Genomic DNA, 15,975 nt, shown 5'->3' with positions numbered 1-15,975 from the left:
TGTGTGGTCCTGGATCAGCCAGTGACCTTCTGTGCCTGCTTTCTCTATGCACTCTGCAGGGATAAATCCATACGTGCCCATCTCCTGCTATGACATTTGCTTGCCGATTTTGTTTTTGAAGGGAAAGGTGGCAAAGCAAAGAAGAAAACTGCCCTGCTAAGAGGAGTGGGTGCTGAAGAGCCATCTCCTTGCAGATAGTTTGGGTGTTGCATGCTGTTACTACTGATGGGTGCATCACAGCTTTGCTGCAGCACAAGCAATAAGTACAGCAAAGTACATTTCTCTTTCCTAAGGTCAAAGAAAGATGAAAACCACAGAAGGACTTAATGCCAGTACTCGCTGCAATTAACATCGTGCTGTTGTGAAACGCATGTGTTAATGAGGTCCTTGCAGAGAATGAGCCACAGGAATACACAATGCTGCTCCCAGGTGAGCAATCCCGTACTCCATCATCTGTGTCTGGAATAAACCTACACAGCTTCCCAGTTAATGCAGGCCTGTCTTGGTAAGCAGTGATAGAAAGGAGTCCACTCCTACTCTGTGCCCTCTTTCACAGCTGAAGAAGCAGGGCACTGATACACACATTTCCCTTCTCAAATCACAGCATCAGGAAAGCAAAACTAACCAGCTATTTCCTGCATCTTCACCACAAGATTCAGCCAATGTTTCTGAAAAGAACCAAAAGACACTGTAACTGTTCCTTAAATCTGAACCACAGCACTTTTAGTCTCTCCTGTTCACTCCTATATATATCTCTTTCTATAACTCAGGCTCCTGTGCAGCAGGAAAATGGAGTAAGCAATAGTTTCTATTGCTATCTATATTGTATCTATAATACTTTCTATAACTCAGGCTCCTGTGCAGCAGAAAAATGGAGTAAGCAATAGTTTTCACAAAAAAGTACCACTCACTTTTTACTGTATATTACTGAAGCCACATTAAACTTCTCTGAAGATGCTCTGACTTCTGAATTAGAGCTGACTTAGTGAATCTTTTAACTGTGTAGGGACATAAAATATTCAGTCTTTTCTAACAACTTGCACAACCTGTACACATAACCCTACCGCCATGTTAAAAATTAGGCAATTTGAAGTAGTTCATCCTATAATAAAAATAAGTTATAAAAACTATTCATCTACTAGTGAGGAATATACCATGGCAGCCCAACCACACAGCGAATCAGAGCCTCTGCTCACCTTGCAGTAACAGAGCTGGTGCCTGCAATGGGACACAGCAAGTGCAACCCAGCACCAGTGAGTCTGGGTACAGATGTGGAAATTCAACACCCTGGCAATGACCAGAGCAACAGTGTAAGTCACAACACAAAGGGGAAAGTTTTATTTGTGGAGTTCTATACCAAGCATAATATGTATTAAAATCCATGCTTTAAAAAAACCAAAACAACAAAGTGGCAAATTTCATTAGTTCACTTTATCCTTCTGCATATTTACTTAATTTTTTTTCAAAATTACTCCATTATTTTTTTTCTCCCTTGTCCATTTACCAACATTCCCAAACCAGTAGAGCCTGTCAAAGCTAAAAGCCTTGTCCTGCTGCTGGTGTATATCACCAACATATGTTAGGAGCACTTAAATTGCAAGGCTGCAATCTGCTCTCTGAAGGAGGCTGGTAGCAGGTGTGACAGTCTGATCAGCAGAATGAACTCTATATAAAGATGCAAGCAGTGGGGGGGAGGACTCCACAGCTTTGCTTTTACATATCATGCTGTATTTGTAGTCCTACTTATTCAGAAAGAGGGAGAGGGGAGCCACAAAGTTAAAATAGACAGACTTTGGCATCTTTGAGCTCAGTGTTTGATCTCACAGCCCTTTTCTCTCGGCAAAGCAAGTGAACAGCACCAGGCTGTCTCTGAATTGCTGTTCATGCTGACAAATGCACAATTGGCAATAGCAAAGAACTGACCCTCTCATTTATGTATCTAGACATAATGTACAAACCCAGAGCCACGTGGTCTTCCCCAAAGGCTGGCTTCCCTAACAGCCCATCAGGTGAAAGGCAGGCTGCAAAGGGCTGTTCATTATAAACTGAGTTCAGATCTCTGCTTCCTATCTCAGCTTCTACCTTACACTGAAGAGTAACACAAAACACAAAGTGAATTATCACACTCCACACTTAAGCTCAGGAGGAACAGCTCACTTTTTGAAAAAAGTGACAGGAAAATTTTGAATGATAACACAGCATGTTTCTAAAACACTAATTAATTACAGAAAAGCTATTATTTTTTACTTCAGTATCACACACAACTTTAATCCCCAAGAGTGACCAAGAAAAAAATGTGGACTCATTGTGTCTTAATTCTCTCTATTCACCATGTCTCTGGCATCCACCAGCCTTTGGAAACAAAGTCTTTCAGAAGGCAACAAAACACTGGCTCACTGAATCAGAAGCAGCTTGTGAAGGCTGCTAGAGTTAAAGCAGTCTTTACACACTGTCTAATCACAGACATAATACATGGTCTTATAAAGGGTAACACAGACCACCCATAAAACCCATGAAATCTGCAACTTCTCTGCTGCCCAGAGAAGCTGCAGGTGCCCCATTCCTGGAGGTGTTCAAGGCCAGGTTGGATCAGGCTTTGAGTAACCTGGTCTAATGGAAGGTGTCCTTGCCTATGACAAGGGGATTGGAAGCAGGCAATCTTTAAGGTCCCTTCCAACCCAAACCACTCTATGCATCTATGAAAACAAGACAGACAGCTTACAGAATTAGCTATTATGATTTAAAGATTGCAAATAGTTTAATAACTTTCACATAGAGCAAAATTTTAAAGCCTTTTTATTTTGTTCTGATACGAGACCAAGCAAGTACTGAACTATGAAATTAAAGCAATTTAGAATAAAGACCATTTCATACTAATTGGACTCAAGTACAGTGGATGGCTATGGTAAATATTGGGATTTTAACTGAGAAGAGCAATATGCATGCATAAGCATTTACAGGCCCACCTTGACAGCATTTTTATAAAGGGAACAACTATGTAGATCTATCTCATCAAACTGAACAGCCCACAGGGCAACACTAGAGCACTGCCCAAACCTTTCCTCAGCCATTTACACTGGCCACTGGGAAAATACCACCACAAAAAGCAGATTTAATCAAGTCTGAAATACACAGTTGTAAAGAAGTATTTTGGAAGCAGATTTAGGATACAGCTCCCTTCAGCCATTGTTTAGACTTTTCCAGGTGCTAAAAGGTAAACAGCAGTACATTCAAGCTAATGACCACGTGTTCAAATATCACAAGAATATTTAACTCAGCACAAATTAGCTTTTCATACAAGCTAGCTCCCCTTCACTGCGGCTTCCATTCCTCAGCTAGGCAATTCCAGCAGCAAAACAAACTTCTTACCTCCACAGAGACAGGGTAAGGCTTTTTGAGCTAAATATTTCATAAACACCAAAAGATGCAATGCAGGATGTTCATTACCTGTGGCTTCCAATTTAGCAGGGGCTTCAAGCTAACAGCAGCTATTTTATGGCAACACCAAAGCAACAAAAGGGTCATCAGGAATTTACTTCAAACAGCTACACTAATAAAGGAGAGACTTATAAGACACTGATTACATTTCACACACATTAACATCTGGGTTTAGTTTACCAAAGAATTGTGTTCCTGAATGATCACTGGGTACAGGGTGAGGAGAATAATCCATTGCCTAACACAACCACAAGTTAAATATGCTGTTTTACATATAGAGCAAAACCTTTTCTTTCAGATGAGATTAGTTAAGTCCAGAAAATATAGGTTTTCTCTTCAAATGGAAGTTCTTAAATATATACATATTTTGCATACAGTTATAGTCATTTAAAGTCATTACATTCATTGGCCTTTTTACAAAGAGAGCCTATGTTAACACAGTATCCTGAATTTAAAAGTGCTACTTTATTTCAGCCAGTCCACTTTTTCTTGATATTTCTTTTTTCAAACTTCAAATTTTCCAGCATTATTACAGACAGCATTTATTTATGTTATTTTTCATTTGTAAAAAAACTAGAAAGAGCAACTAAACCTGCTGTTAAAAATACTCAATGAGACCAAAAACCATCAAACCTATCTTCTCAAATCCGTATTCTTAATGACATTAAAAAAATGTTCAATAGAGGATTTGGCAACAAGGCTCTGAACTTGCACCACGTCCAGAAGACAGGGCTCAGTCTGTCTGAGGGTGTAGAAGTCCCTTGTGCTGGGTCTTGTCCTTTCCCCCATCCCCAGGTACCTCATTCCTACAATGCCACGAGAGAAGCTTTGGCAGTGTTTAGGGGTTAACCCAGGGCACACGCTCACCCTGATGCAAACCTGACCTGCTGCCTCACTGAGCCCCACACACACACCCCCCCCTCACAGGAGGCCTGCAAAGCTGGCTACCCCACTCCAGGAAAGCCACAGCCATTGCTGGGCTACCTCCCCTCATCTCCCTGCAAAAGCAGCAGCATTTCTTCTCTTAACCAGCATGCATCTCTACAACAAAAACCAGAAACACCCAGCAGAACAATTGAGGTGTATAGAGATGACTACTCTCCTCCTATTGTAATACTCTCCAAATTGCTATAATTGCACAATACTTTTCAACTTTTAGCAAAGCCTAACACTTGAGGCTAGCAGTCTTCCAGCAGCCTGCTACTGCCAGAGACAAATTCAAGCTGAGTAAAATCCCTTCCCTCCTCAGGCTGCACACAGTGCTGAGGCCAGAGCTCATTCACCAGGAATGGATGGCCACCACAGCCTTGCTACCTAAATTCTTCTTCTTTTGGTACCTGGTAGCTGGCTGCTTTCCTGGTGCTCACAGCTGCAGGCACAGAGTCTTCATAAGAAGGCAGAGGGGCAAACTGACAGCACAAACAAATACACACTTAAAACAACACAAATAATATATGGTCCAACAGGTTCTTGAAGAGGTCAAATTAAATCAAGCTTTGTTATTTCACTTAGCAGCTTATTAAAGAAGCAAAAGGCTACAAAGCTTCCAATTTATGGGGGTTTTTCAACTGTCATTTAAGTTGTTATAGCAACAAAACTTTCAGCTGTGTGGTCTCAGAGACACTCCAGCAAGCCCAGAAGTAATTTTTCCAATATTTACTGAATTCAGCTCCTTCCTGTTTGGGTCCTTAAGAACTTGGAACAAAGTTGTTCATTATATGCACAAGGATGTGTATTGCTGCAAGGTTCTCACAAGTAAGATATTGCTTCTGACATTTAACAAAGGAGAAAAAAACATTATGTGGCCTTTGCCTAGGGGGAAGATAGAGTAACTCAACAACTTTGAAAGCACATGCAAAAAACATGGGGTAAGGTGAAACTACTTTTCCATTTACTAAATGTGGCTACATTTCTTCAAACAAATGAAAACACCTAAGTGGGTGCACACACAAACATACAGGCACTCCCAGAAGTTGTATCACCATTTAAAATACTTTATACCCACGTAACTATTTTTTTTCTAGCAATACACATCAACACCAGAAACATTTTAAATTGCTATTCTGAGTCTGTAAAGACATGCACACCCGGAAAAAAAAATCCTATAAATGTTGCCACTTAAAAAGAAAACTGCTAATGATATACCAGCTTGCTCCTCCTGCAACAAATTCATAATTTCACTGCATCAGCAGCAGGCTGAGTATGAGCAAATGGGGAGAGTACGGCCAAAAATGTGACACTGCTTTTCCAAAACAGAGTCTATTTTCCCCACCAAATCAGGGATACACTACTTTCACTATGCTTATTACCCAGAAAGAAAAGCTTCCTATAATAAATTCCACAGGTTAATTTAAAAAAAAAAAGCCTTTGGGTGACATCTGTTGCACCACTGAGGTCAATTCTTCATCCTCTTGCTAAATGGACTGCTAGCCTCCAGGACACCAAGTTAACCCATTTCTTCCCATCTCTCCATTTTCTGTTTGTCTGTACCTCATGTACTGCACTGGTGTCTTGCTTCCATGCAATCTCCCATTTCCCACTCAGGTGAAAAGAAAAAGCAATGGGAGTCATATCCATCTATCCTTCAAAAGCATTTCTGTTATCATTATATTGCAAAGGTTTCACATTGTTGTCTCCTTATTCCCAGAGTTTCATACCGCCTTGATGTTTCTCATAGGCAGCTCCTCCAGGCACTGACTCTTCCTTCTTCTCACAGCAGCCAACTGAGCCCAGCTCCCCCCAGCCACCCAATCCACTCTTTTATAGCACTCTCCTGATTGGCTACAGCTGCAGCCCGTTCAAGTCAGGCCTGTTCCCAATCTCTGATGATTGGCTCAGCTGCAACTCCTTAAGGGTTAAGATTACTTTCTATACTACCTCTATTGTCTTATAGTGTATCCCCCTACACAGTTCCTTTTCACCAAACTCCAAGGACACCCCATCCTTTTTTTCAACCCTACAGAAGATCATCCTTCTCCCCACAGTCATTTCCCTTCTGCCAGCCCTATTTCTGTCACCACAGACATCCTGACAAGCTGGAGGCTACACCAGCCAACTTGTCCAGCACCAAACCATGGTCTCTGGCAGGAACACAGCAGCACCCCAGGGCCAGCTCCAGGGGATGCTCATCTGTGCTCCTGGACAGCAAAGATCATCTCCTTGCACAGAAACCCTCTTGGTCTTCACTCCTCCTCTCCTGCACCAGAGACCCCAGCCTTGAGATGCAGAGCGTGGGATGCAGTCCAAGAGTTTTAGTATGAAAGTAGGAATGCATTTCTCCTTTTGCTTGGGACCAAATAGGTGATTAATGTGCATCACTTTGCCACAGGGAATTGAAGTAGAAAATAAGTTACCAACACGTTACCTAATTAAAAAAAAAAAAGAGAGAATACAAAAAAATACTGCAACAAAATAGTTATTAAAATTATTTCAAATTTAACAAATACCTGGGACCAACTTGAGAAAATAACTAATAACTTTTTCTCTCAAAAAACAAAAAGGCCTTAATATTTGCTGTTAATTTAAAATTATTTTCCCCAACTTAAAATTTGACTCATTTCTCTTTCAGTAGCAATATTAGTCACTTTGACAAGTATTATGTATGTCTGTGCTGCTGTTTTTCTTTTTACTTTCTTGGTTTTTTAAACAGCCCCACTGGATTATGTAACTTAGCTCAAAGGCAGTTTGGTTTTTGGTGGTTTTTTATCCATTTTCCAGTACCAGACTTGCTGAGCATTACATCAAAATGACCTCAAAGAAACAAAGAAAATATATAATGTATATTAAAAAGTAGGGAAAAAAAATAAAGCACAGATGCCCTAAAGTATCTTCCAGAATTTTTTAATACTTTTTGCTTCACTTTTTATTTTCTTACTGCTCAGAAAATATTTCTGAGTGAGAACATCTGTGCTATTTTCTGGATTGATGTTAGAAGAATTCCACTTTATTTTCAATATACATAAGCACTGGTTCAGCATTGTTGCATGTTTTATCCATTCAATTTATATTTGGATGAAACGGTTTGTTTTCCTTTGAAGAACCAGGAAATTGTTTTAAAGCTACATGAACCATATTCTGTATAACTAAGATCACCAGCACTTCTCCCCCATTTACTCAGTCTTCTTTTACCAGATTAAATGTGCCACGACCAAAAGATGTCATAGTCTGGTGCAACTGAGAAAGTGTTACTTCCAGTGGTGTTTTTGTAACAGAGCTAAAACATCTGTGACTGTTATAAGTGAAGTTAAAGTGTAAAAAGCTATGAGAATCAGATGGCTTTCCACTGGTGGAAGGCTATATTGCGCAGGAGAAGAAAGGCTGGCAACTCCCTAAACCCCAGATTGCCTGCAGGAACCGTTCCCCAAATGCACTGAGCATTTTCACAGTCTCCCCCACAGTGCTCTCCTCAGAGCTACAGGAATTGCTCAGCAGCTGAATGGTGCTTTGCTCAAAGGGAAATCACTCTCCAGCCACTCTTCCACAAACACACACTTCACTTTGATCTCTGTAAGTAACAGTGAAACACTGAGAAACCACATCATGCCAAAGTGAAATCCATGGTGCATCCCATGCAGGCAGAGATAGGTGCTGCTCACACCAGCCAGCCCCAGCAGTACCACACACATCCTTCACTGAAAGCACCTCCAAAGCTGAAGGGCTTACAGGGTATCCACTTCTCAAGACCCTCTTTTAAACACTACAGAATTCAGCCTTCTTTATTAGCTTTGAATAATCCCAAGTGTCTGCTTGCTCAAATCACAGGGGTACAGCCCCAGCGTGGCTCTCAGGCCTTTTTAAGATGAGCCTCCTCCCTTGCAGCACGGATGGCACAGAACAAAGGCAAGAGCTGGCAGAGAGGGCATGGCAGGGCTTGTGCAGCTCCCTGCCTTGCAAGGCCCAGGTCCCTCGGGCACAGCACTGCTGTACAGCAAAGTCCCCATGCCAGGGACATTCACCCCAAAGGTTCATTTCTACCTTTGCCCTGCAACTTCTCTAGCCATGTGCAAGAGCCACCTGTATTTACAGATGAGCCAATAACAGGAAAACATTGATTTGGCTGAAAACGCAGACAGAATTGGAGAAAAGAAGTTAAAACAAAGTTTTCCATAATGAGCAGAGGGACTTCATCACTGTAGCCTTGCATTTCCAGCACCAAACCTGCAGGATCACACAGCAGCTTTGTAAATGTGAAGCAATAATGACCCATTTCAGTACTGATCTTCCTTAAATTAGCATCTCTCCAGTGCTGCTCACCAAGCCCCAGCAAAATGACGTTCCTATCAGCTGGGTTTCACTGCACTGTTGGGAGCCCAGCGTCAGTGAAGAGGTCAAGAGCCAGCTGGAGAAAACTGCCCAGAGCCCCACGGAATCCTGGCTGACCTCAGGTAAATGACTGAAATAGTCCCCAGCCAATACTGAATGCAGAGCCCAGACACATCATCCTGGGGTGTCAGCCAGAACTAAACTGATAGCCAACTGAGCAGCAGGGGTGACAAGGATTCTTTTGGCATTTTGGTTCCTTTTTGGGGTTGAGAGGATTCCTGTGTATTCTGTATTCTGGAAATCGCCTGTAAGGTTTCTTTCTACTTAAAAAAGGTTTGAGATGTGCACATATAAAAAATTAAATCCAAATCTAAAAAAGAAAAAAACACACACACAATCAAAAAGAACTTGAAATCTTTTTTTATGCTAAATTTAGCCGCTGCTGCCCTTGAGTATTGCCAAAGGGGTCACTGAATGGGCATTGTGGCAGATCCATTTAAGCCTGTGGCAAAAACTTAGTGGTCAGGCTCAAGGAGAGAATGTGCCAAGAACAACACAAAGCCCAAGTAAAATCAGCAGATTTTCATACCGACCCAGCCATGTGTTAGGCTCTACAAACGATGCCCCAGTGACACAGTCATGAGGAACTGTGCAACTGTTTGCTCTACAGAACATAACTTGCATCAAAGCTGCCGTTGTGTACCTGACAGAGAACCAGCTGTCTGAGAACTGACTTTTAAGCAAATAATCCCCGTGTGCTGGCACTGGGGGGGGGGGGGGGGGGGTGTAAAATCAAAAACAGAAAAAAAAAAGCAAGCTTCACAGACACCATCACTCAGGCTTCAACCTTCCTCCCTCACAACTCCCTGCTGATGAATGTCAGACCTACCAAAGAGATGGAGCTTTAAGCTTTGGGTGGCCTAAGCCCCCAATGTAGAAATTACACGAGAATATGGTCATCTGACACCTGTTACCTTTGCTTACACTGCCAACTCTCCTGGAGTTCTGGTCTCTTATCAGCAACAGCCTCTAACACTATCAAAGAGCAGATTACAATTTCTTTTCAGAAATATTACTGCACTGCAGTTTTCAAATTAACAATTGAAGTATTGTTCCATGCAACATCAAAACCCCCACAAAACTTCATCTCCTACAGCATTTGGCATAGGAAAAGGAAAAGGTGTCTCAAGATTTCTATTAAAATCATTTTGATTCAGCAGAAAAACTGTTAATTTACTTATTTCAACCGGAAAATTAGGGTTATATATGACATCTAGGAACACCACTGCAAGCTCATGATATGCAGGGCATCAGCCTGAACTATCATGGAAACCAAACAATTCCTCTAGGGACTCAACATGACACTGAACAATTCCAGCAAATCTACGATTTCCTATTTCATATTCTTGCTTACCATGCTCATTTACATCACATGATTTTTTTTTTAATTATATTTACCCATTGCTTATGCATACCTATTTTTACTTGCAAGAAAAAGAAGATAAAAGTTAAAACGCTTACAATATCCTCTGCAAAAATCAAAGCACAAGAGATTATGCCGACTGTGAAAAGTCAACAAAAAAAGTCAGAAACATCTCTGGCAACATCTAGATCAAACCAAAACTACAAGATGCACAATTACTTTCTTTCAATAGTTGCTCGATATATCATTTTTATATAATTTTCCACCTTTTAACACTGGTTCAATATTTGATAAGAATGTTTCATCTCAATTGCCTGTCTGTTTTCTCCTTTTTGGTGCAGGCCATCATCTCTTGCCATCAACATTAAACCATTCAGATGTGGCTGACCTCCCCTCTTAAATCACCCTTACCTTCTTGCAAGTTTTTAACTATTAAATTAATTGCTAGGACGACACTACTCTAAATCTCCACAACCCTTGACCAGCAGGGTCTGGAAAATGCAACTACCATTCCTCAGGCCAGCTGTCCCCTGCCCAAGTTGTACTCCTTTAAGGCTCAGGCAGGGATTGTGCCAGAGGCTGCATCACCCCATCCAGCCACACCAAAGTGCACCATTAGCGTGCCCCCATGAAAACTGGGTTTCATTTAACATGATCGATTTTGCTGACTCCACTTGCCCTGAACAAGGTGGACATTTCAAACATCTTTTATCATTTGCTTGTTCATTTCCCGCAAACACAACCTGCAGAAAGAATGCATCATGTTTCAGACACAAAGCTTCTCTTGGAATAAGAGCAAAAGAACAGAAAAATTTATACACACTACATAGACCAGCCTTTAAACACAGCCTGTCATATTAATAACTAATTTCATACACAAAGACTTAGCACTGACAGCAGTGTTAATCCATAATAAATTTTTGAATAAATTTGAGGATTCACTCAGAATCCTCATCAAAGACATAGCACCCAGAACTAACTGCAGTTATCTGCAGTTGTGCTATCTGTATGTTTTGAACTCCTAAAATTTTACAGAGAGGAGAACTGTACTATTATGTGGATTGTTCTCCATAAGTACTTTTTCCATTCTCGACATGTCTCTTCAACCTAAATAATACCAAGCCAGAACACTGAGGTCAAATTTTGAAGTTATTCACTGCTGGCACTCTCCAAGCATGGTTTTGGGCTGCCTCACTACCACTGCACAGGGACATCATAAGTGCACTGTACAGATCACCTACTGCTAATCACAACTGGGAAACCGTGACAAAGCAGGGGGAAATTTGGGAAGGGCTGACAACTCAGTTCTCAAGGAGTTCTCCTGAAAGAACTGCTGCACATTGTAGACACACACATTCTTGCAGGATGAGAAATGCTGCTTTTCCTGTAAGTATGAAAACCAAAAACTTCATTCAAATATTTTGAATAATCTTCCACCAGATATGCTTCTTTCCATACGAGCATAGTGGTGGTGCTGTAGATTTCAGTGTCAGCTTGATACTGGCTGCCAGACTGTAAGTTCATATGGGCACATATACTTTGATCCTCTCAGTTAGGAATTACTTTGTCCCCTTTCTTGTCTCCTTAGGAACTGAAGATTTGCTCATCTGCTACACTAGCACAGAAAGGAACCATCTAACTGCTATGAAAATACAGTCATCTGTGGAATTCCAGCATCCAAACCATACAATTACTATGTTACACTACTGCAAGCACAGCAAACAGTATTATACACCTACTTACAAAACTTACTTACTGTAACATCCAGTTTCCTCCCACCTAAACATCACCACAGAAAATGTTCAGCAAATTTAAGTTAGAAGTAAGGTTTGACAGTGACCATATAAAACACTCAGAGAAAGTCCATGGACACTGCTACTGTTTCCAACCACAGAATTTCCATCTAATAGAAACAATCTTGGTAATTGCAGCTACCTCAAGTCCATACCAGTGGCATTTAGCATAACCACCATATAAATACTAATAAATAAAACCACTGTGTCATTTTAACCCAGGATGCAGAGCTTTTGATACCAGTCAAAGTCTGGCTGCCCCTCTGCAGACTGTCTCTTTAATTACATGGCCATATTCAGAGTTACTTTTTTACCCTCCCAGGATTCCACAGGTGGGCCACTTTTGTTCTAAAATGAAATTTGCAATGATGTAACCTTTTCCTGTGTCTCCCCTGTGCTTATAACTTCAATCCTTCCCGGGTTTAACATTATGCTGCAGAAGGCAACTGCTACCCCTTAATGTAACTAAATACTTGGAAGCCAGGATGCAGCCCATTGCCACAGGAGTTATATGGGCCAGTTTTGGAACAAAACACAACAAAATAATTACTTTTATTAATGCTGTAATACCGAAGATCAAATGCTGCAAACACTTCTCACCTGAATGGCCCAATGAGGCATTCGGTGTTCCACAGTCTCACTTGAGTGTTCACTGCTTTACCTTAACCAGAGAGGTACTTTCAGCCACAGTCTCCTATATGCAAGTAGACTGCCATATGCATTAACTGCTGTATATGAATGACAGCTGGTATGCAGCCACAGCCGTATCCTGGATAATCATTTTATTTTTTCCAGATAGAATCAGAATATGCTTGTGGTCTTCAAAACCATGCTCTTTAGGAATCAGGTGGGGAGGTGATGGGAAACTCAGTTACTTTTCTTCTTCCAGCATTTGGAATTCTCTATGAAAAAACTGATTTTGAAAATTTTCTCGCCAATCACTTCGAACCAATCAATGAACCCCTCACAATATTCCTTCCATTGCATGTTTCAGGACAACCTGGCAGTCTGCATTTGCCAAAGTAAAACTTCCAGGATCAGAAGTGTAAAATGTCTCAGAAGGGATGAGGGGGAGAAGCACAACTAGAACTTGGATCGGTAAGGCAGAGGAAAGGGGAAAGGCACTGCCGAAGTTCTTAGCCAACGATGGTTACACTGCCCAACAAACCAGTTGATTAAAAAGAAGTTTGCAGCAGCAAGAAATTACGGGAGGGGGGAGGGGGAGAAAGGGAGGAGGAGAGGAAAGAGAGAAAGAAAAATTAAAAAAAAAAAAAAAATAAAAAAAAAAAAAAGGAAGGGAAGAAACTCAAAGCCCAACAAGTTGCCCATGGAGGGAAAGCCAAGTCTGCAACTGCCTGCACACGCACAGCCCGGGATTTCAACATGGTGCTGCGGGAGGCCGGCGCGGGCGGCTGTCGGGCTGCGCCGCGGCCCGGGCCGGCGCCCCCCGCACCCCGGGGCCCCGCGGAGCGTCCCGCAGCGCGCAGCCTCCCCCGCGGCCCGGCGGGCGCGGAGGTGCCGCGGGCGGCCGCGCTGCTGGGGGCCCTCGGAGCCTCGCCCGGCGCGGAGGGCGGCCCGCGGGGCGCCGCCGGACGCCCCTGCGGCGGGGTCCCCTCGCACCGCCCTCAGCGCCGGGCCTGGAGGGCCGGGAAGCCTGGAGCTGGAGTTCCAGCCCTCCGCCGCAACTCCCGCCCGGCCCGCTGCGCCTCGGCCCCGCCGCCCGCCCCGGGGCAAACCCGGCACCGCCGGCCCCCGCGCGGCTCTGCCGGCCGGGTTCGGGCGGCTCCCGCACCGACACCCCCGGGGGCCGCCGGGCACCGGCGAACAAAGGGCCGAGGCCCGCCAGGCGCCCGCGGGGAGCCGCGGAGGGGCCGCGCTGGCCGCTGCGGAGGGGCCGAGCCCCCCCTGCCCCCCGCTCCCTGCGGTGGCGCCGGGCACTCGCTCCCCGCGGGCTCCGCCGCCGCCGCCGGCCGCCCCCGGCCCCGCTCCCGCCGCTCCCCCCGGCGGGGCAGCCCGGACTTTCCCCCTCTCTTCCCTCCCCACTCCGGGAAGCGCCATATTGATCGCGGGCGCCGCTCCCCGCGCCCCTCACCTTGGCGATCGCCTTCTTGTACCGGGTCACCGCTTGCTGGATCAAGCTGAAAACTTTCATGTTCCCGTCCCCGCAGGGCACGACCACCCGCGTCCTCCCGAAGCACACCGTGACTTTCATCCTGTGCGGCCGGGGGGCTCCCGCGTTCCTCCGGCCCCGCGCAGCCTTCCTCCTCCTCCTCCTCCTCCTCCTCCTCTTCCCCTCCGCCCTCCGCCACGGCCGCCCCCCGGCGGGGCGCGGCGCTCAGCCCCCGGCCGCCGCCGGGCTGCCGCTGCGGGCGCCCTGCCTCCGCCCCGGCGTCGCGGCCGGCCCGGCGAGGCGCGGGGAAGGGAGGGCAGCGCAGGACGGGGGCCGGTGCTGCCTTCCCGAGGGCCGGGGGCCGCTCACATGCCGCAGCGCTGCCCGCGGCCACCTGCTCGGCTCCTGCCCCGGCGCGCAGCGGCGGCGGGCGGGGCGGGCGGCGGCGCTGGCTCCCGCTCCGGAGGCGTGGGGCGGTGCGGCGGGGCGGGGGCAGCCGGCCGGCTCCGCGGGGCGCCGGCAGCGCGGACGGGGCGGGGGAGCCGGCGGGCTCCGCACACGGTCGGAGAGAGTGCCCCGACCGAGCCCGAGGGGCTGCGGCTGCCCCCGGCTCGCTCTGCCCCGCCGGGTACCGGGGGTGCGGAGCCGGGGTCGCACCGGCACAAGGAGCCCCGCGAAATCCCGGTCCCTCGGCCCCGGTGGTGCACTGGGCGGAGCGGGCACCGCTGCTGCTCCTTCTGCCGCCGCCCTGCCTCAGGTACGCGGCTCCCGGAAAGCGAGGCACGGCCCCGCAGAGAAGGGGCTCGGCAGGGCAGCACGGCGGGCTGCGGCACCTCCCGGGGGCCGGGGGCACAGCCACCGCTCACGGCCGGAACCCGATGGCCTCCCTGGTCTTTGGGGCATCTGTTAACGCAACAGGACCTACACTGTGCAAAACCTCCTGCATCATCAGTAACAACGGCATCAATGGAACCGCTGAGCAATCTCCTCCGCAAAGCCGTCAGAAGTCATAGGGGTTTATAGGTATCGTGCACTTTTTTCCACGGATTTCATTGAGGACAATGGAATTGCACAGTTCATTGGTCATTCAGTGTGCCTGACAATATATATCTTTTGTGTAGAAATGGTAAAACAGTTTAACTAGAGTGAAAGCAGAGTTTGGAAGACAGGAAAGCAGCTAAAAAAACTTTCTCCTTTTTTTTTATTTTTTTTTTCATGAACTTATACACAGCACTAAAGATGTGAAATTCAACCAATCTTGGTAGCACATAATGTCAACATCCTTCTACAACATCGGACAACTCAGCACGTGTCCTCTGGTGCTCCCTGCCCAGCAGCTGTCCCAGCTGGCAGAATGCTCTTGTTCCCTTAGCAACAGTATTAGTAAATTTAAGAACTTCAAACCTGGTACAAATGGCAAAGCTGTCTGCGGTTTAGTAGGTACAGAGGTAAGGAGCAGGATTAATGATGTTTTTAAAACATCAAAGGTAGAATTATTGCCCTGTTAAGTCAAGGGTGAGAATGGCATCCCTAACCCTTTGCATTCTAGTTAAGAGTTTCCAGTATGGAAAATGGAGGAGTCAGTTTATATTAATTTGGTTCCATGCATATTGTTCAATTTCATTGAAATCCATAGAACCTTTTCTATTAATTTCAGTTTTGGAAAGCTTTGGGACACTCACAAGATCAAAGAATTCATTTCCTGACCTACAGATAATTTTTTGCTTAGATGCCATTTTTATTATTGTTACCCACCTGAGTTATCTGGACTAATATATCTGAATTTAATATGAGAAATAGTCTGTCTTTTAAAGCAGGAAACAAGCACACCTGCCATGTTACATTTTGTCATATCCCCAGTGTTCACTTGTGTGGAACAAAGACAGCATGCAGGAGTTCAGAAAGGCAGAAATAAAATAAATCCAGTGTAAACAGTTTAGAACTCATGA

At 45.1% G+C, this 15,975-nt stretch overlaps 1 protein-coding gene across 13 annotated transcripts in view; it reads right to left on the bottom strand.

Moving 5' to 3' along the window:
- PARD3 (par-3 family cell polarity regulator) overlaps positions 1 to 14,260 on the bottom strand; it is a 445,322-nt gene extending 431,062 nt beyond the window's left edge. For 6 of the 13 annotated variants that reach the window (XM_071428675.1, XM_071428676.1, XM_071428677.1 and 3 more), the window contains exon 1: positions 14,009 to 14,258. In XM_071428675.1, the coding sequence (XP_071284776.1) occupies positions 14,009 to 14,128 (120 nt within the window). In that variant the 5' untranslated portion in view covers positions 14,129 to 14,258. Of the gene's footprint in view, positions 1 to 14,008 lie in introns of all 13 variants that reach the window. The other 7 variants (XM_071428674.1, XM_071428686.1, XM_071428683.1 and 4 more) reach the window with 3 other exon arrangements.
- Positions 14,261 to 15,975: the final 1,715 nt, after the last annotated feature.

The sequence above is a fragment of the Agelaius tricolor genome, unplaced genomic scaffold (assembly GCF_023055355.1).
Source record: "Agelaius tricolor isolate 1412-34295 unplaced genomic scaffold, bAgeTri1.0.p SCAF_6, whole genome shotgun sequence".
Lineage (NCBI taxonomy): Eukaryota > Metazoa > Chordata > Aves > Passeriformes > Icteridae > Agelaius > Agelaius tricolor.
This window is presented reverse-complemented; position numbering and strand designations above follow the sequence as displayed.